Source organism: Lytechinus variegatus, chromosome 2 (assembly GCF_018143015.1).
Source record: "Lytechinus variegatus isolate NC3 chromosome 2, Lvar_3.0, whole genome shotgun sequence".
Lineage (NCBI taxonomy): Eukaryota > Metazoa > Echinodermata > Echinoidea > Temnopleuroida > Toxopneustidae > Lytechinus > Lytechinus variegatus.
Window position 1 is genome coordinate 71,579,874 of NC_054741.1, and position 26,946 is coordinate 71,606,819.

The following is a 26,946-nucleotide window of genomic DNA, read 5'->3' on the forward strand; positions in this document are numbered from 1 at the left end:
TTTCAACTTTCAATTTTGTGGCATCTCCTCTTTTTTTACACCATAAACCTTAATAGAGAATACTTACACATATAAGGTAACATTGAAAACGGTGGTAAAATAAAGAGGGCTTGCGTCATGCGTTTTGTTGTAAGGGGTGGTACAATTTGAAAAGATTGCGCCATGTATGAGAAAATTAAACCTGAACATCTTATTCTTATTCTATTTTACTCTCCATTTATCTGCCATATCAGATTCTAATAATTTCCAAAAATTAAAAGGAATGAAAATAATAATAAAAGAATTCTTATATTAAATAATGCGCATATATATATATATATATATATACACGATAATCCTCACTTTTTTCCACCATGGTAATCGTCATTTTCTACTCCCTCCTTATCATCATGATCATACTTGTCTCATGATACATATTAATTTTATTCCGTATCTTGTTGGGAGATGGGGGGTAATAAGACTCCCCTCAATCGAAACCCATGTCACAATAACATTATTATGATGTCATTTGTTTGTCTGGGATACAATGTAGGTTTGGAGCTTATTCTTCACTTGTTAGCATAAATAGTTCGATCTGTCTCGCCATATTCTGAACAGTATGGAACACGTGGCTCCAAAATCTCGAATAATGTTATGAATTCGGTTGGCTATAGTCTCCTACGTAATGAAAAGTTATGAGAGCCGTAATGCCAAGAAAAATCTGGTGACTCAACCGATTTAAAGTATGCAAATGTAACGATTTCACAGAGCCGTGTTATCACCATCATCCTGTCATTAAAGAAAAAAAAAACAAGAGAAGTTGTACCCATGAGTTATATTCAACGAACAAGGGCGAGAATGGGGTAGAGAGAAAATAGCGCTATATTATCAAGTGTCATGTAATAACAAACAGTGCAAAATGGAGAAAGTTGGCGAGATTTAATGAATTCACCGTCTGAGTCAGATATATTTGTCTCATCTGAAAGAGATCATCACAAATCGCCAGTTCAGAGGGCGTCTCACGGTAGGTACATTGGCCAATTCGTTTTCGATTGGTTAAAACAGTGCTTCGTCAGCCAAGCACAATGCAAAGTAAATTGCAAACTTTGTAACCTACCAAAGTGAATTTCCAAACTTTAAAATGAAGGGCTGTGATTACATCCTCATCCAAAATCAAACGTTTAAACAAACGATGTGTGATCACCCTGTTTTTTTTTAGATTCACTGGACTGACGTAATAAACATTCAGGATTTATTTTATTTTCGAGCATGTGAGGTATGATTCAGGAGGGACATATTAAACTTTTGCATGCACATTTTTTTTCGCGATATTCATTTTATTATTTTTTTTAGATGAAATGGTATTATAAGAGTTAAACTAATCGTTAAGATAAAACCATTAAGCGAAGTCATTGTTATGTCATTGAGGCAGTCTTATAAAATACAAGCGGCGAATTGATCATGTTATTTCCATAGTAACTTACCTCGTGGCACACTGTATACCAACAATGATGCATAATGGTTACGATCAACGATTAAACTATTAGAGTTTCATCATCTAATAGGCCTATAACGTATTACGCCATTGCATTAAAGGCGTATGAATATGAAAAAAAAATCATATTTCATTGTTAGAAATATGAAATGAATGTCTAATTGATCATGGGCACGGCAATCGCTGTGCAGCGCGTGATCGACGAGGCTCTATCCCTTTAATTCTTGGACGCTAAACAGGATAGGAGCAACTTCCATCTTTTATAACGTCTTTTGGTCTGACGCGGCCGGGTTTTGAACTCCCGACCTCCCGGTGGTGAGACGGACGCTCTACCAACTGAGCCAACACACCGGATGTCTGACAGTTGAAATTAGACCATGTGGTGAGTAGACGAACTGATGATAGTCCAAATGGTATTGGACGAGTTGGCAATTGGGACGAATTGAAAATAAATAAATCTAACCACTCACGTGATTAACAAAATAGATCAAGGTCACAGGTCACCTCGTCTACCTTGCGTTGATATCCTAAGAAAAACAGTAAATAAATACATCATATTCGATTTATCACACTTTAGTTTTATATTTTTGTGTAAATTGTTAATAATAGTGGTGGTGATGATTCTGCTAATGATGATAGTAGTAATGGGGTAATGACAACGATGATATGATGATGATGACGATAATGATGGCGATGATGATGACGATGATAGTGATTATGATGGCGATCGTGGTGGTTATTAAAATCATGATGAAGTTAATGGTAATGGTGTTAATTGGTGTGCTTATTTGAAAAGAAAATAGTAGATGATACAACAAGACTGCATGGGATAGAAAGCAACTTGAAGATTGGAAGCGGTCGAGTGACAATCAAGAATCCCAAAACCTAAAAAGGAAGGACCAAATAGAGAGAAAAACAGAATCCTACCATAAATAAACTGAGAATGAGAAAGAACATAAAAAGAAAGAAGAAAAGGGGAAAAAAGAAAGTCGAAAATAATAATAGACTAAGAAAGAAAGAACATGAAAAGGAAGAAAGTCGAAAAGATAGATATTAATAAATATATAAATAAATAAGTAAATAAGAAAGAAAGAAAGGAAAAAGAAAGAAAGAAAAGAAAGAAAGAAAGAAAAAAAGAGAAATAAGAAAAAAATATACAGAATAAATGATAAAGAAATGTGAGAAAATAAATATAAATGTATATATAAACATATAAGCACTAGACTATAATTGCCTTGTGATGATAACCACAGAATCATATTTCTCGTATGATTCGGGTTTTTTTTATAAAAGTGTTATTTTATACGGTACTTACCGGGAATACCGGGTGCCTGTACCTGTCCGTCGCCTTTAATTTTTACTAGGACAGAAAGAAAGGTAGAAAAAAAGAAAGGAAGAAAGAAAGATAGAAAGAAAGAAAGAAAAGAGAAAGGGGGAAATAGTTATACTGTAGACGATTACTGGCTCGCAATGATGATCCTAGAATCATAATTTCTCGCATGATTTGCATTCTTCTGATTTTTTTATCATAATATAACAATTATGATCTTCATACTATGGTACACATTCCAGTCTGCTACCCCCGCATTCTATAATGGGACATCATCCTCTGGTTGTGATTGTGTGAGCAGTAGGCTATATTAGCTTGTTGTGATGACCTCATAACCATATTTCTCGCATGATTTGCATTTGAAATTCCTTCATTTTTATCATTACAACTATTTTATGCCCTGCGTACGACACTCACCATAACCCTGTTCGTAGACTCCTCCATGAGAGGCATCATCTACGGGGAGAGCTGCTTCTGGTTGGGGAAAAAAGGAATAAGAAACGTTTCATTCAATAAATTATTTTTAGCCTTCTGTACTTTGCATGTGGTTAGTGCGTGTGTATGAGGGTTGGGTGTATGTATGCATACATCATTTAAACGTACGTATATATGTAAATGTGTGTATACCCTCCGACCTAATTTTAAGTAAAAAATAATACAGGGATCAAGCGAAGCGATCGAGCTAGAGAACAAAATAGACTTTTTTAGATTTCATTATATAATGCATAACTACATGAATAATAATAGTAGTCCTGGTAGTAATGGCTTGTGATAATTACTATAAATTTATATTATATGAATAGTAAAATCCATTTTAAAAATACCATCTTGAAACCTATATTGTACTCGGTACTCCCCACTGTGAAAGTTGGGGTGGATCCCCCCCCCCTCCCGCGCCGTCTGCTTCTCTGTTTTTAGGGGAATAATGTATGATTTCTTTCGAGGGGGGAGAGCTGCATTATTATTGTTGTTGTTGTTGCTTCTATTATTATTATCATCATTAAATATTATTATTACTATTATCATTATTATTAATATTTTTTGTAATCATTGATTAAGATTATAGAAAAATGAAATCAAACAGAGTTGAAAAATACACGAGAAAATAAGAAAAAAGCTTCACCGTGGGTACAAAACAAAGGTAAACAATGGAGATGTAGCACATGCAACGAGACGGACACTAATTGGAATCAGGGGGCGCTGTGCAACAAAAATGATTTGCAGAGATATAGCCTATAAACGAAGCGATTTTGGTCACTCGAGACACTAGTATTTTCAACTAGAAGGCAAGATATGTTCATTCGAGACACCTAAAATAACAAATATAAGTAAATTCGTGGTGATGATTATAATGATGAAGATGATGAGGAGGACGACGACGACGACGATAATGATATTGGTAGTGGTAATGATATTAATTACAATGATGAGGATGATAATGTTGATTATTTTCACGATGTTGATGATGGTGGTATATTGGTGGATACTGGTATGCTTTAAAAAATTATTTCATACATAATGGCTATGGTTAGGCTGTGAAAACAAAATACATGAAAAAAATAAAAAGAGACAGGACGATAAGAAGGAATGTGGAAAATACTAAAATTAATCGGTAAGATATATTTGTTTGTGATAGTAACCTCGGAATTATATTTCGTCCATTTGGATACGGTATACTCACCAGTCAATCCCTCTGCAGATGGCCCACTGGGCATGCCGGGAAAGCCAGCGGGCACGGTTGGAACTGAGATGAATATAAAAACGAGGATATCAATTATTAAACAAAAAGCCTTTAAAACGCGTCAGGAGCCGGAGGCTAATGTACGTGTGGGTGAGGGTGTGTAGGTGCATGAGAGTGGGTATGTGGGTGATGGGTAGTAGGCGTCTTAGCTCATGCAAACCGATGATAAAGACTGGAGTTGTAAAGGGCTGAAACTGGGTACAAATGTTGCTTTTCATTTATTTCGCTTTGTGAGCTGCTTGGCGAAGGCGTATACGGTACGCAAATACATGTAGTAAAGCAGTTACCGTGCATGTATACACTTATTGGCATTTGGTTCAGAACCAAAAGCCGATGCAGAATCGGCATTTGGTTCAGAACCAAAAGCCGATGCAGAATTGGCTATTGGTTTGCGTTTACACGTTGTTACAGCTCGCGGTTCAGAACCGCGAGCCGATGCAAAAACCTGATGATACGCACACCAACAATATAAGTCATAAAGACAACGCTAGATCAGTGCGCTTACAATTACGTCACAATGGTAAAGTAAATGAAATGCGCACAAATTGCCGATGCAGAAACGGCTTTCTGTTTACACGTAGTAAAAAGCCGATTCTGTTCGCGGTTCTGGGGCCCATTTCATAAAGGACTTGCAACTGTTGTTACTTTGCCATTACAACAATTACCATGGTAACCTTGATATTGATTGGCTGATGGGACCTGTTACCATGGTAGTTGCCATAATGGCAAAGTTACAACAGTTACAAGTCTTTTATGAAACGGACCTCTGAACCTACTACTTTGGTGTGCAAATTGCCGGTTCTGAACCGCGAGCCGATGCAAGTTAATCGCGTTTACACGCTATGAAAAAGCCGATGCTGCATCGGCTCGCGGTTCAGAACCGCAAGCCGATTCAAATGCCGATTAAGTGTAAACACGACAAGTATGTGCTAAATATTATGGACTGAGATTATGTCTCTACACGCATGACGACCATGTATTTGTAGCCTACTTTTTAAAGAAACATTTGTTTGAAACGAATCGAATCGCTAAGAATGTATTATAGAATGACGATGGCTAAAAAACGAAAATCATAACGGCGATGTCACATTTATAACCTCTCTGTAAACAACAAAGTCTATAAATGAATCAATGAATACATATAAATGATAAAATAGTAAATCAATTGATAACAATTAAAGAAAAAAATAAAAACAAGTTATAATAAAAGATTAATAAACAAATTTGTAGATAGATAAATGAAAACAGGAACATAGATGATTAAATAAAGATAAAGACAATTTGATATTAAAAAAAAGTATGGTAACGTTTTTCATCTGTGCAAAATTCTACGTCAACTCTTAGCCACTATTCAAGTACTCTTTCGTTTCAACTTATGTCTGTTTTACAGCTTTTTTTAAATGTACCAGAAAATTTAACGTACCACTAGATATTGGGTAGAAATTGACCAACATAACAAGGAGAGCTACTACAGTGATGCTCAACTTCATCTTCCTAGCCTTTTTAGATCCTATTGCAGAGCAGAACAATCTAAAGACAGAAGAGCCAATCAACATGTAAATGTTGCGAGAGGTAAGTAGATAATATGATGATTTTAAAAATAGCAACAGCCGCTGATGTCGACGGTGGTGGAATTATGAAATATATGCTCCTATTTGTAATAATTTCTGGTCATTACTTTCAATTTAAATAAAAAATGGGGTAAACAGAGGATGAAATTAACAAACTAAAATGTGATGGTATCTTCCATAATATATGTATTATCTTGAGTAATTTTCAACCTCATTGAACTTTAATACAATGACGTCTACAAATGATTGACTGTCATATATTCTTGAACAGTGAAGAGAATATATAAATATAATTAATTTGTCGTTTATATTGATTTGAAGGTAGGATAATGATCATTCTGAGTTTCAGTTACCAAAAAGCGACCCCTTATGTTCTTCGGCCTTCCAATAGGACTTGGATTTAACAGAAGTTATGATATTTAAAGACTATTGTATAGTTTCGAACCCACAGCCTTTCGTTCAAAACGAAAATGCTCTCCCTCTCTTCCTCCTCCAATGCTTTCGGAAAATACATGAAATGTGTCTGATTCGAGTAATCTCTCAAGATTGCTTATATAGTAGGTCAATTCGATGGTTTAATTTGGTGCAATAAGATACATCAATCATTTTATGGCAAATATGGTAATTTCCATGGACAGGAGCTTGAAATTAATAAATGTAAGAAGATCTGCCGCTCAAGATTCATAATCAAATTATGGACAGTTATAGAGCAACAGCCATTCTTTTTAATCATTTTATTCAGAGCAAATGAGACGTGGAATTTGGACCAGGTTTTATGATAATATATAACCAAAGTAAAACAAAAGGAAATTATATCTGAAGTTCAGGTCATCATATACCAGATTATTGCTGAGGATATACGTAATAATAATGAAAATAATGATTGGCATTTATATAGCGCTTTATCAATCTACGACTGTTCGAAGAGCTTCACAATTATTATTACCCTGCCACTGGATTCATAGCATTTCAAGCAGCCTGTTATAGGCGCACACTTGCTATACCAACCACAATGACGGTTGTTTCCTACCGGCACCCAATTAGCACCTGGGTGAGAGTGGCAGTGTGTGGATTGACGCGTTGCCATAGGGCGCTAGGCCATGGTGGGATTCGAACACACGACCCTTGATTACAAGGAGAGAGTCAGAACTGCTACACCACGGCGCTTACGTAGGGACACTGGGGGCATTGGACCCCACAGTTTCCACAACCAAAAAGGAGTATAAAACATGGACAAAATGAAAGTAAAATGTGAAACAATTATAAATACCTGAAAATTATTTTAAGAAATCTGTCACAAAATGAAATTTATTTCACAAAAGGTAACACATTTCGCTTGCTCCCGTTTTTAAAAGGCAATTTTATTGATACGCCTTGCTTTGCACCCGCATATATTTTTGGCTCATCACGCCATCTGTAACTGTAGAAGAAGTATTAGTAGTAGTAGTGGTAGTAATAGTAGTAGTAGTAGTAGTAGTAGTAGTAGTAGTAGTAGTAGTAGTAGTAGTAGTAGTAGTAGTAGTAGTAATAGTAGTATTAGTAGCAGCAGTATAGGAGAAGTAGTAGTAGTAGTAGTACATGTAGTAGCAGTAACAGTAGTAGCAGCAGAAGAAGATGGGCAGAAAAAAATTAATTCTTTATTGAAATTCAAGAAAACATGTTAATGGAATGTAATACTTTGGTATTTCGGTATTTGTACATTTCAATGTAAATTTTTTCCATTTGACTTTGCTTGGTAATAATACATTGGATTGAAGTTTCTATGTTGAAAGAAGGAAAGAGGAATGACAAGAATCTAAAACCTAACATAAAATCTACTTTGCAAATTTACAATGTCTAAATATAGATTTAGATTTATTCAGATATTTGAAATGTTATAATGATAACAATACTAATGGTAGTAGAAATAGTAATAATAATAATGATGGAAATAATAATGATACTACTACTAATCATAATGATAGTTATATTTAGATAACGCTTCATATACTTTCGTTTCTAAGCGGTTTACATTGTCATTATTATTACCCTGGTCAAACAGGATATATCACTTTCCGCAAAATAAAGTGCACAATCTCCACTCCCTGGGCAGTACACTGGCCAGGCAACCGTTCATCGGTGCACACAGGTCATTCAACTTACATTGACTTTCACATTCTAAGGGTTCCCATTTAACACCTGGGTGGGGAGTGACAAACGTGGATAAGTGCCATGCCAAATGGCAGCATTGGGTGGAATTCGAACCCTCGACCCTTGCTTAAGAGTCAAGTAACTGAACCACGACACCTCCACAATACGATTTTTATTCTACAATCATAGTTCTATTCAATAATTTTATTTCAGTTCAATCGTCAAATTTATATATTCGTTTCTCGTCAACAATAAAATTCTGGCAATCAATTGTATTTCAATTCAGCATAATTACGACACTTCAATAAGATTTAAATATTCAATCAAAGTTCTACCTCAATACGAATTCGCACTTTATTCATATTATAAAGAGATTATATATTACAATTTCTTTCACAGTAATAAAACATAATCATTGCTGTTGGCCATTATCGTTTTTATCGTATTCTATGTCTGAATCGTCGTTTACAAAAAAAAATATTTTAACGTATGCAGTATAATAAAATATGTCATATTTCCTATGCATTGTGTGATAAATTAGACACGTGCTGCTCTCTTTGGAATATACTTTGTAACAAGTCTATATATCAGTATGCTGTAATTTATATACTTTTTTATTCGTACATTATTCCTTGAACAAATGACTTCGAAGGCCTTGGAAGTGCACAGCCGAAGCGTTTACTGTGAAGCTAGCGTATTTGACATGCTATCATCAACCAATATCAGTATTCCGAATAATCCTCCAATCGATTTGAAGGAATAAATCCGGTCATTAACGTTAGTGTTGACTCTTTACCAAAGTCCAATCGGGAACACGGGTGGAGTTCCTGGGGGTAATACAATAACCGTGATAAATTGGAAATATCACATAACTCGCTGTATGCATGCTACGCCCCTCGTGATAAAGTCCTTTTTTAATTCAGGAAATAGTCAATGATTATACCGTTCAGTATACAAAATGACTGATCAAACGATGTGGTAATGATGTCATATTGAGTTCAAACCATACACGAATGGCACATGCTGCTGGTAGAGCTACCCCGGGAATCTAGAGTATCACTGTGAGTTCTACCAGAATTGAAGAAAACCCAGAATTGAGTTAACACATCGTAAGGATCTTCGCACTTGCTGATTCGGGTTTATCGAGTATCTCCACCTGATCAACAGTCTGGTCTCAAAGAGAGAGTCATAATGGCACAGTGGGTTGGTCGCGCTGCCGTGGTGACTGGAGCAGGTTCGGGGTTCGGCGAGGCGATCACAAGAAGCCTAGCAAGGATCGGGATGAGAATACTTGCCACCGATGTCAACGTCGATTCCGTTGAGGTAATCATAGGAATTAACTTTCATTTCAAAAACTATTGGAGGGGATTGAAAGTCGTTGGTTATCTGACTGAAATCAAACAATCACCCTATATATAGCAGTAAGGCTTTAAATGTCCCGTAATATTATTAGAACGTTAAACGTTCTTTAAACAATTTATCTTAAAGAGGCGTTACTTGAACGCAGCTTATATGTCATGTATGTTCATCTAGTGACCGGTCCGGTTCTAAACACTACAGGGAGGTTGATTTAATTTTCCTTACGTCCATGTTAAATTGCTTTTCAAATTTGTGTAGAGAATGTCTTTAAATAGTAACTGTTTATTTTTGCTTTCATTCATTGGATTTTGTCGTCATGTTAAAACATACGTACCAATCTATCATCATGTAGCATGGATGTTAGCCCAGGTTACTATAGAGCTTAATGATCGAATAAAACCAGACAATAAACCGGTTAAGTTCTCGATGTAATTATAAAACACCCTCGAGTTTCAAGCCCTGGATGAACCTAAACGTCCGGAAGTTTGTTTTGACAAAAATACATTGAAAATGAAACATTCCGAAAAGGAAAAGTTGTCAACATGACTGCGTTCTTTCCTTATGTTCGATACCGTAACTTTGGAGTTTTTGTAAGCATTTCCTTCCTTTTAACCAAGCATGTACTCCCATTGAATTAAATCTATGTATTCACAGAACGAGTGTATAAATATCTGATACGTGATTTTAGTAATCTTTTATCACGTATGTTGAGGGCTATCCATATTGTTCTTGGTATCATGAATCAGTCTATATGATTAGATTGGCAGTTTGTGGATACAGGACTCCTATATACGCTATCAAAATGCAACGTTTGTATTTGACTTTTATTGTTATTATAGAACAAAGATCGATTTATGTCACAGTCGCACCAATAAAATTGAGCCCGAACCGACTGATCTTATATCGTTCGAAATAATGTAATATCTTTAATTGGTATGACGTCGTACTTTTTGGTGTGAGTTCTCGTTGTCCTTCTTCCGCTCTGAGTACAGACCAACATTTGGTGTATTATCGTACTGTTGACGGTGCTCATTTCCAGGGTGTTTGGCACTGGTGGTTGAATCAAATGCATCCAAAAGCATATAGACACAGGAATGCAATAGGGGAAAGACAATCCAACCGATTTACTAAAATTACGTTATTCTAGTTCATTGATCATGACGACAACAACGTTTAATCGAGGAGATAGTGGCTATGTTCAGACGAAGACATCAATGTTTCAAATGTCAAAGAGTATGCGGATATGTCTGTTCCACTCAGGTTGCGTGGTTCATGAAACCATAGACCGATGAGTTGTAGAAATGTTGTATCAGATCAACTAAGTGATGATGTCTTGTATAGGCCCTTTCACTTAGCATAAAACTTTATTTTATATAAATAAATTTATATCTGGATATCCTAGTTGATGCATTGCAATGAAAAATGCTATATTTTTGCCTACATCCTTATAACTATAAAAATAGCTAATATGCGTTTTAGAGTAACAAAGTTGGTGTCTTAAAAAAACTAAGTTAACTGACTATCTAATGAACCTAGATACGCATTGAACATGATATCATTAACGTCCATACACTGCAAAAACCAGGGTGTTAAATATTCAACACCAGCATGGAATAGAAAAATATTAACACCCTTGGTGTCAATTTCATGTCTAGTCGGCGAATGATAACACCAACGGTGTTAAAATATTCAATTACAGGTTGATGGTGTCAAATTTGGTGTTATAAAATCGCACATGCGCATAAGCGAGATAAATGGAGGAAAATCATTGGACGAAAGTTGTCATATGATCCGATATGCCTGCATGCGCATGCGCTGAAGCTGGACGCCATATTATCTTGCGATCGAGAGCTAGCTGGAGCAAGGCAATAGAAATCCATTGCCCGACTGACTTGATTTTCAGGAGTATTCTACAGTTTGGCCTAGATACACATCTTGAAGTGCATGCAACCATGCCGTTAAGCGTCAGGGTCTGCTCAGCGGATCGAAGTATTCGAAAATACCTGCCTATAGATCCAGAAGACACAGTAGGATTCTTTGAACTTAGTAAGTGTAGACCTTGGTTCTTGTTAATCAATCCATGTGTTCGTCGTTGTGTAGGCCTAGCGGTATGGCCTAACTAGGCTAGGCCGTGTCTGGACCGGTTCACGGTTGGGTATCCGGCCTGATGCCATTTAATATTTTACGGATTTCTGCAAAATTATCACTGATGAATACACCAAAGAGCAAACAGTAATGATAAATGTAGTTATTTAATACATATTTGTTGCAAAATGTAAAGAGAAATCAGTGATCCTGGGTTTAGCCTAGCCAAAAAATAGAGCTCAAAATGGTGAGGCCTGACGTTAGCCGGTTAGGGGCTTCAAAATTCACTGTATAATGTTAAGCAGATAAGTATGGCCAAATCGTGAAATAAGCCACCTCTGTAGTCCCGCGCGCGTCTCTCTTGTGTACAAAGTCTTTTCACGAGAATGCCATAAGTATGAATAGCTCTGTGGAATAGCTTTTGTTTTTTCAAATTGTCAAGAGCTATTCCACAGCTATCCTAGCTAAAGCAGACTAGGCCTACAACAAGTGTAACTATGGAGGTTCATAGGTGGACTAGGGCTAGGCCCAGTACTAATACTAGTACTAATACTAGTATTAGTAATATACCAATGGTATGATGTTCTATAGTGTGCACTTAGCTTTATGAGCGTCGTGATGATGAAATTTTTAATATGATTTTTGATATGGTCATCACGACGCTTAACCCTATATAGCCCTGGCTATTTTGAAATTGGATAGCCGGGGGGGGGCTTATTTGGCCCCCCACACACGTCGCCCATGACGTAATCTCTAAAACTGTAGATCTATAGTTAATTTTTCCAAAAAAAGGACAATTATGCAAATTATGCTAATTTATGCATGGAATACGATTTTGTTGCTCTAAATCACTCAAAGCTAAGAATATGGTGATTTTTGGTCAAGATTATAATCATTATTACATTCTTAACAAACATAATTTTTAAAAAATCTGGTATCAGAATTTTTTTTCTTATGTATTTCATTGTTTTTCAAATTTCTTATGTATTTCTTTGTTTTTTAACCTTGTTATTTTTACTATGTTTTCAATGAAATTCACCGACAACACCTTTACAATCATAAGTAGACTGAAATTAATAGATTTTGATATGTAAAAGCAAAAATAATTATAGATTTTAGTTAAAAACACAATTTGTATTGGAATTATACATGAAATCACGTTTTTGAGCCATTTTTGGTCCGACGTGCAAGTACAAGTAGCTTCTGAAGTGCATAGCCGGGCGTCACAAATTTGGTCTCAAAAGATGCGCGAGATATGAAGGAAAAAAGTACTGAATTTACAGTGCATGATTTTTATGCGTAAAAAAAATATCGCGAAAAATGTAAGGCCCCCCCCCAGGCTGCATAGGGTTAAAGGCTTTGGTTAAAATTTCCTCCCCGCTGTATGTAAACAAAAAACTTCTAACATTTTTTAAAAAATCTACACATTTTTCCAAAAACTAGTGGGGTTAAAACAATTTACTATGTGATTTTCGCTTCGATATCCACATGTCATGTTTTCATGTGTTAATTCGTGCCGTCACAATACTTCCATTTGCACAACAAAGAAAGCCGATCGCATCTGATCGCACGCACTAGTCTCGATCTTCGCGTGCGCAGAATATTTCGTTCGGAAAAACTCAATGGTTGCACTTGGGGGTTTCCAAGCGAATATTTTGCACACCTTCAGATCGAGACTAGTGAGTGCGATCGGATGCGATCGGCTTCATGTTGTGCAAATGCAGTATTGTGACGGCACGAATTAATACATGAAAATATGGCGAAACGTGGATATCGAAGCAAAAATCACAGCGCTGGGTAAGAAATGTTGCTTATTTTTCATCTTTTGACCGAATTAGAAATGCGATCCACCCGCGCAAAAGGTGTTCGGCCGTTAGAAAATTGTTTCAACCCCTCTATTTTTTTGTAAAAATGTATAGATTTTCTATAAAATGTAAGAATAGTTTTTTGTTTACATACAGCAGCGAGGAGGAAATTTTAACCAAAGGCTTAAAGCGTCGTGATGACCATATCAAAAATCATATTAAAAATTTCATCATCACGATGCTCTTAAAGCTAGTGTGCACTGTGCGTCATTGTTCAGAGCAACAAACATGGCACCGACATGTAAATGTATGGACCTCCATAGTTTTGTGTGTGCTGCCTTGTGTATCCTGGACTTTTTTGACTGAAATAAGGGTTAAAATTACAACAACAAAAATTAAGAAATCATGCCAACCTAGTCTACAACATACAGATAAATGCAAAAATGATGAAAACAGAAATTCAATCTTTATTTGTACTAGCACACCCAACAGTCCCAACTCCATCCCCACCCCCAGTTGAGCTTGATCATGGTCAATTCCATGATAAAATCATTTTATGTTACGGCGTTACGGTGACACTTTTGCTCAAATTTTCACATTATAACTCTAAAATCGTAGGAATTTGAATCAATTTCTGTTGTGTACCGTAACTATGACTCTAACTAACTCCTGACAAAGTAAACATTCAGAATAAAAAGCTTCAAAAATTTAGATGCATTAACAAGTTATCGTGGAATTGACCTGATCCCATTTAACAGGTTTTAGAGTGTACTATAGCAGTTGGGCTTACTTGTAGCAGTAGTTTTGCAGAATTATTATGAGCCACCAATTTGTATTAAGAAATTTGAAAGTGCACTGTGATATTTTTTCTCATTTATTTTGAATCTCTCCTACAGTCAAAAGAAAATTCCACATAAAGGATGGTGAAGACCTTGTACTTGTGGATGAACAAGAAGGATTTGGTATAGACGATGATGTACTAGGAGATGTGGTGACAAGCCATCCCTCTGTCAGCCTCATGGTGCTAAAAGAAGATGAAGAATGGTCTGGTAAGTTTTTGATAAAGTGCATTATAATACAAAATTGCAAACCCCTGCTATGTTTAGCGGATTCAGGATTTTAAAATAGAGGAGGCGCAAAGAGCATATTTAAATAAAAAGGTTGCGCAGATCATAATTTAACCTTGGTAATGTGCATGTTCACGAGGTAATTCTCAAAATATAGAGGGGGCACATGCCAGGTGCGCCCCCGCTGGATCTGCTACTGTATAGAGTCTTTGGAATAAAATTCTTACTTTTCATAAGCCCCCCCCCCCCCATCCATGAGGAAAAGAAGACTTAGAAGGTAGTGAAAAGCTTAAGAACACCTGAAAATGACCATTTTTATTGTATTTCATATATCTATCTACCATTTTATTGTGATTTTTCAATTTATGTGAAAAGGAAAAAAAAATGGTTAGGCCATTTTCTGACGGTCGGTCGATAAAGGCTATTCAAACTTTTTTTTTACCTAAGCAATAAATGAATGTGCAGTGCAAATTACAGGCACAAGTGTCAAAACTTGGTCAAGGAAAGAAAAACATACCCCTTTATTTGTGCTTGCATAACCTTGCCACAATAGCCATGATTTGTGGGCAGTCAATTATCTAAATTCCAGGTCTAAAGATTATAGAAATGACGGATTCTTTTTAACATTTTATTTCTTAACAATGCAAACCTGCATTTTTGTTCTTCTTGAAATGTCTTTAATTGAAATTTTGAGACGGGGGGGGGGGGGGGGTGGTCTGTGGAACGGGGATCTGTACTTGTGTGTGTCTGTGTTTGACCTTTGAAATTTTGCTTCAAAATGCTACAAAAGACCACTAGAAAAATCTGAATATTATTTCTATTGATGCATAAGAAATTAAAAAATAACAAAATGATAAACAAAAATAGCAGTAATGCAGCTTTATTGTGTACTGAATGTAGCTTATAGAGCGTAGCATTGATTTAAAAAATGCTTGTATTATAATTTACTTAGACATGCATGAATGATTTTCAATTAACAATTAAAATGTCTATAAAAATGCTCAAGTATCATAAAATTAACAATAAATATGAATGGGTTGAAATAAACTGATGGTTTGTTAACCATCATGAATCATATATAATTGCAAAATCACACTTACAAATTTTCTGTCAGATCAATATAACTTATGTTGGTTTTTAATGGTTTTAGACTAGAAATTTATATAGTTGGACTTCCCTTATCCAGTCTCCTTTATCCAGATCACTCTGAAATTTGCCTACCGGTATTTTACTCAAATGAATTAGCGGAACCAACAAAGATTTCAAGCATACTCATAGTATGGCAAACTATTCGGGTTACTTATATTATTCCCAACTTTTTTATTGCACATTGAGTTAAATTTTTCATGATGGAAATATGCATTCATTCATTCAAACTCTTGGCAACTGCATGTTTTGAATATAGAATTTCCTTATCTGGTCAAATCCCTTGTCCAGATTAGTGCTGGTCCCAAGTGTGTGGATAGAGGAGGCCCAACTGTATTCAATTGTACCAAAGGTTAAGATACTAGTATTCATTGTTTTTTAACAGTGATCATGGCTTTATCTCTCTTTTCATTATTAAAGGTTCAGATGTACATAGCTTCACAAGTGCAGACAACATCAAGGTGGATACCAGCTCCTCTTCCCTCAGTAGCTCAGAATCTGATTCAAGTTTTGGCATCTGCAGAAAGAGACCACGATTAGATGCCCTCTGATTGTGCAAGAGCAAATTCAAGTAGAGGATCTTTCTACTGAATTCTTTGATGCCAACTGGGTTAAAGTAAATGGAACACGTTATCAGTTGTCACTTCTGGTCTGCCATGATGTTAGCGAGCTTCCTCTGTTTGGTCAAATAGAGCGTATCATTGTACACAACAGCAATGCATTTTTTGTACTTGTCCAATTAGATACAGTGTATTACAATTCACACTATCATTCATACGCAGTAGAATTCATTTTTCCACGTCGTCATGTAGTGAAGAATCAAAAGGAACTTGTTGACTACAAACCACTAGATTTGATGACAACTTTGTCAAAGACAGACTCAAGGAAGTATGTAGCACCAAGGCATGTACTTTCTAAGTAATTTAAAGCTTTCAAGCTAACGTCTGGCTTTGCTTAGTTGTATCAATTGGTTTTAAAAATAATCTTAATCAAGAATATTATGGACTCTTGTAAGCATCTGTAAATTGGTTAATGCGAAACCAAATTTAGTCAAATAGCTGTTGTATATTTTCCTATCTTTTTTTCTTACAGGAAAAACAATTTTATGATGTTTGTGCATGAAAGCCAGTGAAATGAAAGTGCATAGACTGATTTTGTTGTTGTCTATACCCTGTTGGAAAAACAGCAGTGAATTAGCTGATAGAGAAACAAATAATTTTTACTTTTTGTTATTTTTTTCCTGGAAATTGGGAATACATGTTTGTAAACAGAAAGCTGTAAAGGAATGTTCACCTTTATTAGGTTGAATGTAGAATTTATAGTGTTTTTTAATGCTTTTTGAAACTTTTGTTCAAACCTTGACAAGTAGTGAAGGAAATAACTTCTGATAAAATCCCCATGAGCCATGTACTGAAATAATTAAATCATCCTAAATCTCAATGGTTGCAGGCCTGTGGTAAAAAGTCTTGTTGAAACTGCTGGATGAGGTTTATCAGTTTTGGTATAGTTCTTGAAGACTGCTTCCTAGCATAAGAAATTAAAAGCAATACTTTAAAAGGGAAAGTCCACCCTACATATATTCATATTTCAATGAAAGAATAATTTGAACATATAAAAAAAAAGAATGAGCGAAATTGATCAAGGAATAAAGAAATTACAGTCATTTAGATTTTATTGAAAATCTACATTTGCTCTGCAAAATGGCAACACTTGATGGCGTCGTATGCGATTAGCTCGCCATACCTTTGTACATGGACTGTTACATTTTCGTATTTATCTAAAAATTTACCTATTTTTTTATAACCTTTGGACGAAGTATGTTGAGGAAAATGGCTTTCTATATAATATAAATTGACCGAGGGTATAAAATTCATATTAACTTTGGAGAAAAATGAGATTATGTGAAATTTTGTGTACAATATGAATGGAGAGCTGATCATGCATAATGCCATCAAGTGTTGCCAATTTGCAGAGCGGATAGTGATTTACAAGATAATGAAATAACGAAAGTTTCCTTATTCCTTAACCAATTCCTTTTTTAACGTGCTGCTAAAAGTATTTTCTGTGTATTGAAATAGTAAAATATTGTGTGGACTTTCCCTTTTTTGATGGCAGTGTCCAAGGATTTTTTTTGTGTGTTTTGGCGAGGGGGGCACTCTTTATATTTCATATGAAAAAGATTCTAATATTTTCCTTCAGCAAGCATGTAATAGGATTCAAGGTGAAATGTGTCAAAATTCTCATTAGCTACATAATTCACTCTGATGTAGAAGCAATTTACATTTTATTTGTTTTGTCTTCAGTTATACATGCATTTTGCATCCTGTTTAGTGTCTATTAGAAAGTACTTTGATTTTTCATTCCTTGAAAGGAATTATAACATTTTTAAATGTTTTAAAAGAGTTTAGTTACTTGATTCATCCTCAAGCCTTATTTTTTCATCTTTTTCTTATAAAGGTGCATTCATATTTTGAGCAAATTTTGAATGATTAAAAAAGATAGTGTGTTCTGTTGTATTCAGACAAATGAGTCACAGATTTTGAATATATGACAAAACGATTTAATGTTGAGACATACAAGATAAAAACGTTATAAGCATCATTGAATTCAACATGAATGAGAACAAGTTGTTTAATTTATTGAATAAATAAGCACCAAGTGTTTGTTTCTTTTAACTTATTGTGTGTATTTGAATATTTTCTGTGCATGTGTTATGAATGAGTGAGCTGAATTGAATTGGTTGGTGTTGAAGGAATGATGTCTTGAGTTTTTTAAAACACTAAGACTAGCATTGAATTGCAATAACAAGAGTAGAATTGAAATATTTAATTCCAGATCTTTAGTGTTATATAACACCATAAATAGAATTGGATTGCAACACCAAGAGAAGAATTATACTATTTGATTCTGACTTGGTGTAAAATAACACCAAAATTAGGAATCATTGTAACACCGAACACGGGTGTTGGATTTTGCACAAACACCAAAAATAGAATTGAATTCCAACACCAAGAATAGAATTAAAATCATTTGATTCCAGACCTTGGTGTTAAATAACACCGGAAATCGGATTCATTGTAACACCAGAAAATGGTGTTGGATTATATATTAACACCAAAAATAGAATTGGATTACAACACCAAGAGTAGAATTAAAATATTCAATTCCAGTCCTTGGTGTTCGATAACACCAACTGGTGTTTTCCGATATAGATACCGGGATGGTGTTAATATTAACACCTATGGTGTTGAATCTAACACCCTGGTTTTTGCAGTGTAAATACAGGGTGTCGACTGTCGAACATTATGGAGTCGGAATCGTCGACAGATGGTTATGTGGGGTTGATCAACCTGAACATGCTGAATGTAGCATTTGGGACACAAAAAGGAATTCGAAGAAACTTAACCAAACACATTGAATATGAAAGGGGATATATTTCAAATGATAGGGAGATGAAGACACAAGGTATTTGGGAGTGGGGGCGATAATATTCCACATTGATGACAATGGCTTAATACGTGTTCAGGACAAACTAAAAGATATTATAACAAATGTATGTATGGCGCCACTTGTTGTTTTAATGATAAGAAAATTATTCGATTTACGATTTACAACGGAAGCCAGTGTGGAGAATCAGGCACACACACCAAGCCTTTGGAGCTAAAAACAGAAGAAAAAAATACTCAAAGCCTAAAGTAATTGCTGTATATAAATGCACATTATACAACTGTTATATTCACCGTATGCTTGGCCCTGTCCCCAGAAACATTCCAGATCAGGGAAAAAAAAGGAAATTCCATAACATAGGAAAATGTCGACCAGAGTTGATAAAAAAAATGATACAAGGCAAATGTTGCTCCAGTGCACTTCCTGCTCGACTGTTTTTTTTTCTATGAATGAATAAAATGATAAATAAATATGAAATTTTTACAGGTTTGTTTGACCAAAGTTCTTTTACTGAGAACTTTCTTTTCCTTTCTTTTAACCAGAGAGTAGCTGATTCCCTGAAGAATAGCGGCATGTCGGGGGAGATTCATACCATGAAGTGTGATGTCGCTGACGAGACCGCAGTCAAAGACATGTACGCCCAGGCTGAGAATAAGTTTGGTGGTGTTGATGTCAGTGTTCAGTGTGCTGGTCTCTCTAAGGCATCTCCCCTCCTCTCAGGTGATGCTAATGATTGGAGGATAATGCAGGAGGTAGGTTGGTTGTATGTTTAAAGGAAATCCAATTCTGGTGATTATAAAAACTGATTTGAATGAAAGGGGAAATAAAAATAAAACGGAAGGGCAAAGGTTTGAAAGAAATCGTAAAGAAAATAAGAAAGTTATAGCTGTTTGAACAAATTTATGAGATCACCAAATCTATGTGATCTCAAATTGGCAATTTAGACAGTAGCTGCTTGTAATAGTTACAGACATCTCCTATTGATTCCCCTAAGCTATTTTTCCTTCTTGCCTGTATTCAAAATGTATCATTGGTGGAATATTGTGACATGTCCTCAATTAAGAAAAATATAATTATGTGTAATTTTTTTTTAATACGAAATTTTAGACCTTTTAATTTGAGCATACACTACATCGGCTTGCAAGGTTTACTCACGTAATCACGTCACGGCGGGCCGTCTTCGTTTTGGATACTTTCGTAAAAACGCGTCCTCTAATCTACGAAGTGTAAGGTGTACACTTTGCTATTTTGCACGAGGAGTCACAGATTTGCACATACGTGACGTCAGTCTTTAGGCACTTTACCCGACAGTATTTGTAGATTTTTTAAATTGCAAGCGCCTTAGTAAGACTAATCATGACGCCACACACCAAAATGCACCAGTACCAAGATCGCAATGTATGTGTGCAACAAAACATGCAAGTCCGAAAGTCTCACCCTTTGAATAAACTTTCCTGTATTCATTTAAATTTCGCAAGGTGGTAACCTAAGAAGAAGGTTAATCTCCGAATGTAAACTGCCATTTAGTGTTTCGGTAAATTTTTACATTTTCAGAAAAAACGGGGAAAAATGAGCGGTGTACCATGGAACCAGATTCACAGATTCTATCACAAAAGCTTTCCGCCCAGTGTTTTCACAGATCCAAAACAAATTTCCCGAAACTGAATACTAAATTCCCCAAAATTCTTAGGCATTTCCTGGAATTTTCCATTTTGATTTTAACATAAATTGTGCAATAATACAGCGAGCCTAAAATAAGCTCAAGTGACCAAAATCAGGAAATTTAACATTTTTTTGTTAACGCCCTCTTTAAAAATAGAACAAAATTACGAGATATGTATCGAGGTAAACAATTCTTTTAATTCAGCATGCTTCGTTAAATTGTTTAGTTGAATTTTCGGATAGTCTGTTCTCAATAACAATCTTCATTTATTTTATTCACGTAATGAGATGATTCATATTTTGTTTGTAGCATTTTACCTAAGCGTTGGGTCACATAACCGAACACGTCGGACATTAGGATGGGTTTTTTTACGAATATACGCGAAACGTGATGGCGCGCAGCGACGTGATTACGTGAGCTGACGCAGCATGCCTATTGCATCATACGGGCAGGGCCTATACGGCCAATTTGAAATCAAATATGTATACTGCACGCGTTTTTTTTTTCTTTTGTGTTTTTTGTTTTGCTAAATGAGTTTTAAAAATCACTTTCTACTGGTTTGTCCAATTCACTTTAAATGTTCGCCTACCTACTTATCCTTTTCTCTGTCATTCATTTTACTTTATTTCGGGTTAAATCATATTATATTCAGGTTGAGTAGGCCATTATGATATCAAATTATGACAGCTAAATAAATCAAGATTACTTACAAATTTGATGCACACAAACAAACCATTATCATTTTCTTTTCGTTATGTCCATCCATTTCTCCAGGTAAATGTTTTAGGAACTCTCTTCTGCTGTCGAGAAGCAGTCAACTTGATGAAGAAAAATGGTGTCGATGATGGCGTCCTTATTAATCTAGTCAGGTAACCAAGACAACATGAATGCACACTATTAATATTTGACAAGTCATACCCATATCGCCTGGTGAATAATATGAAAATCTGATTTAATTATGAGATATTCGTATACCTAGCACTAATTCACTAATGACCAATAACGTACAATCGAGCGTATAAACTAACATAATATTGTTCACTTTTATATTTTAATTGTTTAAGGCCTATTATAATGATGTCTATCATGTCTATGATACTTTTGACTAAAAAAAATACGTCATAAGATCTAATGCTTACATTACGGAAGAATAAACGCGGTATCAAACAATGTCATAGTCACCGGATAATCCATCTTTTGCAAACGAATGAATAACAGCGGACCTAAAACCGATCCTTTGGGATTCCCAGTTTATTTCAATCCTTTTGAATTAAAAACTTAAGTCATTTATGTTTGTCGTCAATAACGGGAGGTGTTTTATGGTTTTTGTTGCTATTTTTGGTTAAATATTTTTGGTTCGAGAAATGTGTTTTTCCCCTAATATTATAGTCTTGCCGCATACAAGTGGACACCTATTAGTGATATGCATTTCTATGGAGCTTCCAAGGTGATGTTAATGGCTATACAAGAAGGTTTCAGGCAAGAGCTCAGGGAAATCAAGTCAAACATCAGAATATCGGTAATGTCACAGAATCACAGCTCATCTCTTTTTATTACTCTCTATAGAACCAACATTATGCTGGAATATATTATAAAAATAACGGTGTGTATTAAATGTTGAGGTGTTAGGTCTTGACCAGTCATAGCCATTTGGACCTAGATTCACTTTATTGAAAGACAAACAATGATCCTTCATGGACTTGAGTGATTTATATACACTTAACCCCTGTATACAGATTCACTACTGCTATCCACTGCCATCGTAAGTTCCCTGCTGGGTGCCAAAATTAAAGAACATCTATTTAAATTAATTACGGGTGTAACGATAATAATGACACTGCGTCAGCAACGTTTTTCTCTATTTCATAATTTTCCATGTTATATGCCAATAGAATGGTGGACTATGTTTCAATTAAAGATTGTTTTATTTATACGACAATAATTTTCTTTCTTTCTCCCAGGGTATATCGCCAGGTCAAGGGAATACTGGTTTCTATCCCAGTATGTTCGGAGATGTTTCAAAATCTACTGTTCCCCTACTGCAAAAGGTATGTTTACACAAAGGTTCATGTTTGCAACCCAAAGGCAACACCTTGGTAACCAACATGTAAAGCTGCAAAAAAAATAGAGAGTACAAAATGCACTCTAGCATTGTTTGGTATGTAAACGTGGTTTATGTGTTACATTGGTGAATCTACAAAAAAAAGAGGCCTACATGTATTTGCAATATATTTGATAACTTTCTCAGGCGATTATTAGAATAATAACAATTACAGTAATAATGATAATGTAATAAAAGTAATAATAAATTGGAAGATGATGACGGCGGTGGTGGGGATGATCATGATAATGATGAAGAAGGTGATCATGATAATGATGATGATTATTATTATTATAAATAAATACCAAAGGGAATGATTATCTATTTTATTCTTCGATAGCAACTTGAGGCTGAAGACATAGCAGAAGCAGTAGAATACATCCTAAACACACCCAAGCATGTACAGGTAAGTTCATGAAAATTATTAGTTTCCGCTGAAAACTAGATAATTTATATTTGTTTATGCAACCTTCTTCATAAATATATAAACAAAAAAGAAGAATTTGCAGTTTCAGGTTCATATATATATATATATATATATATATATTATATAAATAGTGTACAATCTATTGTACAATATACTGGATTATATGTACGACAAATATAAAATTATCCCGAGTGCAGGTTTATTTCACCGAGGCCGAAGGCCGAGGTGAAATAGGCTTGCACGAGGGATAATTTTATATTTGGAGTCGTCTGCTGCAAGGGGTTAAACCACGTAAATTTGTATTTCTATCTGCTATCGGAAATTATAAAAATGCTACTTTGGGAAATCGATATACAAATATATCGATTGAAAACAAATTAATCGATATTCTCCCCATTCATTTAACACGGGTTTTGCCATCCAAAAATCGAAAGTTATATTGTACATATGTACAATATAACTTTTTGAAGGGAGGTCACGTGGTACCAATCCAGCCAATCACAGCTCGTATTTTACTAACACTATTTACTATATATATATATATATATATAATCTATTCTCTGATCATTCTCCCCCTCCCCACCCCCTTTGATAAAAGAGTATCTTTATCATTGTTGGAGAGGTTTTTTTCAATGACAGTGGTTCATCATATAATGATCATAATTGTGACAAGGAGAATGACAAATTCTGATTTCTCCAATAAATTTTGCATTTAACTCCTTTCCAAATATATTCCAAGTCGCTTCTTTTGTCATGTTTATTCGACAAAGCAAATTAGCTTTTATCTTTACCGATCAGAATTTGATATTTCATGAAAAAGATCGTGATAGGAAATTTTAATTTTAAAGTTTAGATAGATCTGCAGTACCGAACGACGGAGTCCTTTTCTTTTAGTCAAATGTCAGATTCTCTGTTTCCTATCTTTATCCTGATTTCGTTTCATAACATTTATGTTTAAAATTAGACTAAAGCGTGTTTATTTTGACATAGTTTCCCTTTCTATTGCTTTTTCTTTCTTCCCAGATCCATGACATTCTCCTCCGTCCCGTTACACAGCCTTAGGAACTAAACTTGCTTCTTTTCTCCACACTGCATATTGAATCTACAAAGCTCAGAGTTGGTCTGCAATCTTTAAAATCAGTTGTGCAATCTATCTTACAAACAATCTACAAACGATTGGGAGGATTAACAATCATCATCGTTGAACTTTATTGACCAAATCCAAAATCCTAAAGTATCGATTAGGTTAGGATTATTTCATTTAATAGATTTTTGGATTCCTTCCGAGAGGAAAGGAGAGACAATCCGCTCCCAAAGGCTGCTGTAGAAAATTCGAAATTGAAGGGGCGTCCCCGCCGCCCGGATCATCCCGTAATAATATGAGTCCATTATCAGTCTTAACAATCAAGACTTGCTTATTATGGGGGTGAACGTATTCTCCGCTTGCGGCATCTAATTACTGCTACATACATGACATACAGACATGGGCAGGCGCAGATCAAGATTCGGACTTTTACGGGATACAAATTTACCTGAAATCATTAATTGACACTGTTTGACAAGAAAAAAGAGGTTATCGTTCATTTTACGGGGTGCGCAGTGGTGATGTTCTATGTATCTGGTATACTATTTTGTAAGTTTACTTGTTACACCCGAACCTTCCGCCCCCCCCATGGGTCCGAACCTGATAGACCTATTTGATAGATTATCAGAACAATAAATATATGTGCGTGAAAATGATACCCACGAAATGTACCGACCCGTGTTTATAAATTCTGATTTTGACAACTATAATTATTTCACATATTTCTCAACCAGTAATTGATGAAGATCCCCATAAAGACACATTTTTTTAGGACAAGGTTCAAGGTATTTTCTGCCCAATTTACATGCATTTTTACTTTAATCATATGAAATAATAACCATTTCGGGGAAAACAGTTGTTCATTATGTTAGTAAGCAAATAATTCCCGTCGGTGGAGGTGATGGGCAAACCATTACTTATCAGCATGTCATACTCCAGTCGTACCTAACTTAACAAACATATTTGTTAACACCTGCTTTACATTAAATGAAAAGAAAAAAGTCTTTATAAGCACTTTGCAATGACTATTGAACTGATTTTCTGTGTCTTTTAAAATTCTGCATCATGATATCAAATTACAAATTACAGACCAAATCGAAATTTTGCACACACAAAATTCCCACCCCCACTATTCGTCCTTATTCTTTAACCCCACAAATGTTCAGGAAGTAATCAAATAACAAGAAACATCAAATCAAGTAGATCACGGGGACATGATAGAATTCATATTTCCCCTTTTAAACAGATCATACATTATATTGCCTCTCCTTTGTGTCGTGTCGTTCTTTTAATCTGTCTATCAGCACCGATAAATGTCCTGATTCCATAAATATTGCAAAGGTAAATCCTGTTAGAATATCCGCAAGAATAACAAATTACAGGCCTATTTTTAATATTTTACCAGTATATCCAAATTAATAGAAAAGATAACTTACAATAGACGTTATATGGTTCCTCGATAAGGGCATATGTTTGTCCTGAAAAGGGCCACCCAAAGTCGACATTTCGACAGCTTGTCATCTTCAGGAGAAAGTTCCTGAAGACGACAAAAACACAACAAACAAATTGAGCTTTGCATGTTAAATAAAAAATAATACCGCCCGACCAAAATACTTCCCCTCTGTTACGACAAACAAATTTTGAATGCCTTATTTTGATTTATTTGCGTATAAAAAGTAGTGTTATCATTTGTGAAATATGAACGAAATTCTTAACTGTGTAAAAAGACCTACATGGTTTTTATATTCATGAATTGGGTTTCACATTGCTTTAGAAAGAGCGCCCTCATTCTATAGAAGCATCGCCTACTTTCAAACATGTTAAAAGCACGGAAATTTCAGTGGTTACAAGGCACTGACGAAAATAGGTTTGACATCTTTTTTTTAAATCTGAGCTGCGACGTCAGATAGATGGGGGGCTTAGAGGAAGTGGACCCCTTTACTAATCTCTACAAGAATAGAATAAAAAGAAAGAGAAAGAGAGAGAGATTTGTAGTGTGGGCCAATTTGCCATGCAGAGTGTGGGTCAGAAGTGTGGGCCAAACTTCAGAAAGTGTGGGCCATTTTGCGAAGTATGGGCCAAATTCGTGGGCCCATACTTCTACCCCTGAAGTATGGGCCAAAATTTCGTGAGAAAATATTATTTACTGGTCTCGAATGCGAGAATGAATGAATAAATGAAATAATAAGTGACTGAATGAATGAACCTGAGCATGCGCAAAGTCAAAGTGCATGTTTAGTCGGTGAACGTCGCTGGATACGGAGGCTTGAGTTTAATATTTGGACTAAAATTTGACCTCGAAATATGGCCGACGACAATGACGACGACATTGAAACCATGTTGTCTGATCGTCTGGTATCATGGTAAGTAGATTGAAATTATATTAAATTTTCCCCTTTGATTTAGTTATCTTTATTAAATACGCCAAGGGCTTTAGTTAGACCTGCGGTACGGAAGCTCCGGCGGGCTCCCGGGGTACCGGGGACTAAATAATCACTCGCTCCGCGAAAGGCTGA

General features: G+C 35.4%; 2 protein-coding genes and 1 long non-coding RNA gene across 4 annotated transcripts; 2 read left to right on the top strand and 1 right to left on the bottom strand.

The window, feature by feature from the left end:
* Window positions 1-310: 310 nt before the first annotated feature.
* Window positions 311-3,449, bottom strand: LOC121409625. Its single transcript, XR_005969185.1, has 4 exons — window positions 3,222-3,449; window positions 2,790-2,834; window positions 1,945-2,001; window positions 311-768 (listed from the first exon to the last, which is right to left on the bottom strand). It is a non-coding gene; the product is annotated as an uncharacterized LOC121409625 (long non-coding RNA).
* Window positions 3,450-9,132: 5,683 nt separating this feature from the next.
* LOC121408900 (dehydrogenase/reductase SDR family member 11-like) lies at window positions 9,133-24,900 on the top strand. The gene is made up of 7 exons (XM_041600605.1): window positions 9,133-9,569; window positions 19,698-19,907; window positions 21,593-21,687; window positions 22,208-22,337; window positions 22,780-22,866; window positions 23,260-23,325; window positions 24,370-24,900. Exons 1-7 carry the CDS (start codon window positions 9,438-9,440, stop codon window positions 24,406-24,408), a joined length of 759 nt encoding a protein of 252 aa, XP_041456539.1. The 5' UTR covers window positions 9,133-9,437; the 3' UTR covers window positions 24,409-24,900.
* On the top strand, window positions 11,190-18,383 carry LOC121408901. Of its 2 annotated transcripts, none has more exons than XM_041600606.1 (3): window positions 11,190-11,651; window positions 14,392-14,544; window positions 16,129-18,383. In XM_041600606.1, the coding sequence occupies exons 1-3, from the start codon at window positions 11,402-11,404 to the stop codon at window positions 16,257-16,259; spliced, it is 534 nt and encodes a 177-aa protein (XP_041456540.1). In that variant the 5' UTR covers window positions 11,190-11,401; the 3' UTR covers window positions 16,260-18,383. The 2 variants fall into 2 exon arrangements, with proteins under 2 accessions (XP_041456540.1, XP_041456542.1); XM_041600608.1 differs by lacking the exon at window positions 11,190-11,651 and adding an exon at window positions 13,252-13,487.
* Window positions 24,901-26,946: the final 2,046 nt, after the last annotated feature.

Excerpts from the sequence above, each read along its gene's own strand:
- LOC121408900 (XM_041600605.1), top strand. The coding sequence starts at position 9,438 with ATGGCACAGTGGGTTGGTCGCGCTGCCGTGGTGACTGGAGCAGGTTCG. Across the intron at positions 19,908-21,592 it reads ATTGGAGGATAATGCAGGAG|GTAAATGTTTTAGGAACTCT; the intron begins GTAGGTTGGTTG and ends CCATTTCTCCAG. Across the intron at positions 23,326-24,369 it reads ACACACCCAAGCATGTACAG|ATCCATGACATTCTCCTCCG; the intron begins GTAAGTTCATGA and ends CTTTCTTCCCAG.
- LOC121408901 (XM_041600606.1), top strand. The coding sequence starts at position 11,402 with ATGCCTGCATGCGCATGCGCTGAAGCTGGACGCCATATTATCTTGCGA. Across the intron at positions 11,652-14,391 it reads AGTAGGATTCTTTGAACTTA|TCAAAAGAAAATTCCACATA; the intron begins GTAAGTGTAGAC and ends TCTCTCCTACAG. Across the intron at positions 14,545-16,128 it reads AGAAGATGAAGAATGGTCTG|GTTCAGATGTACATAGCTTC; the intron begins GTAAGTTTTTGA and ends TCATTATTAAAG.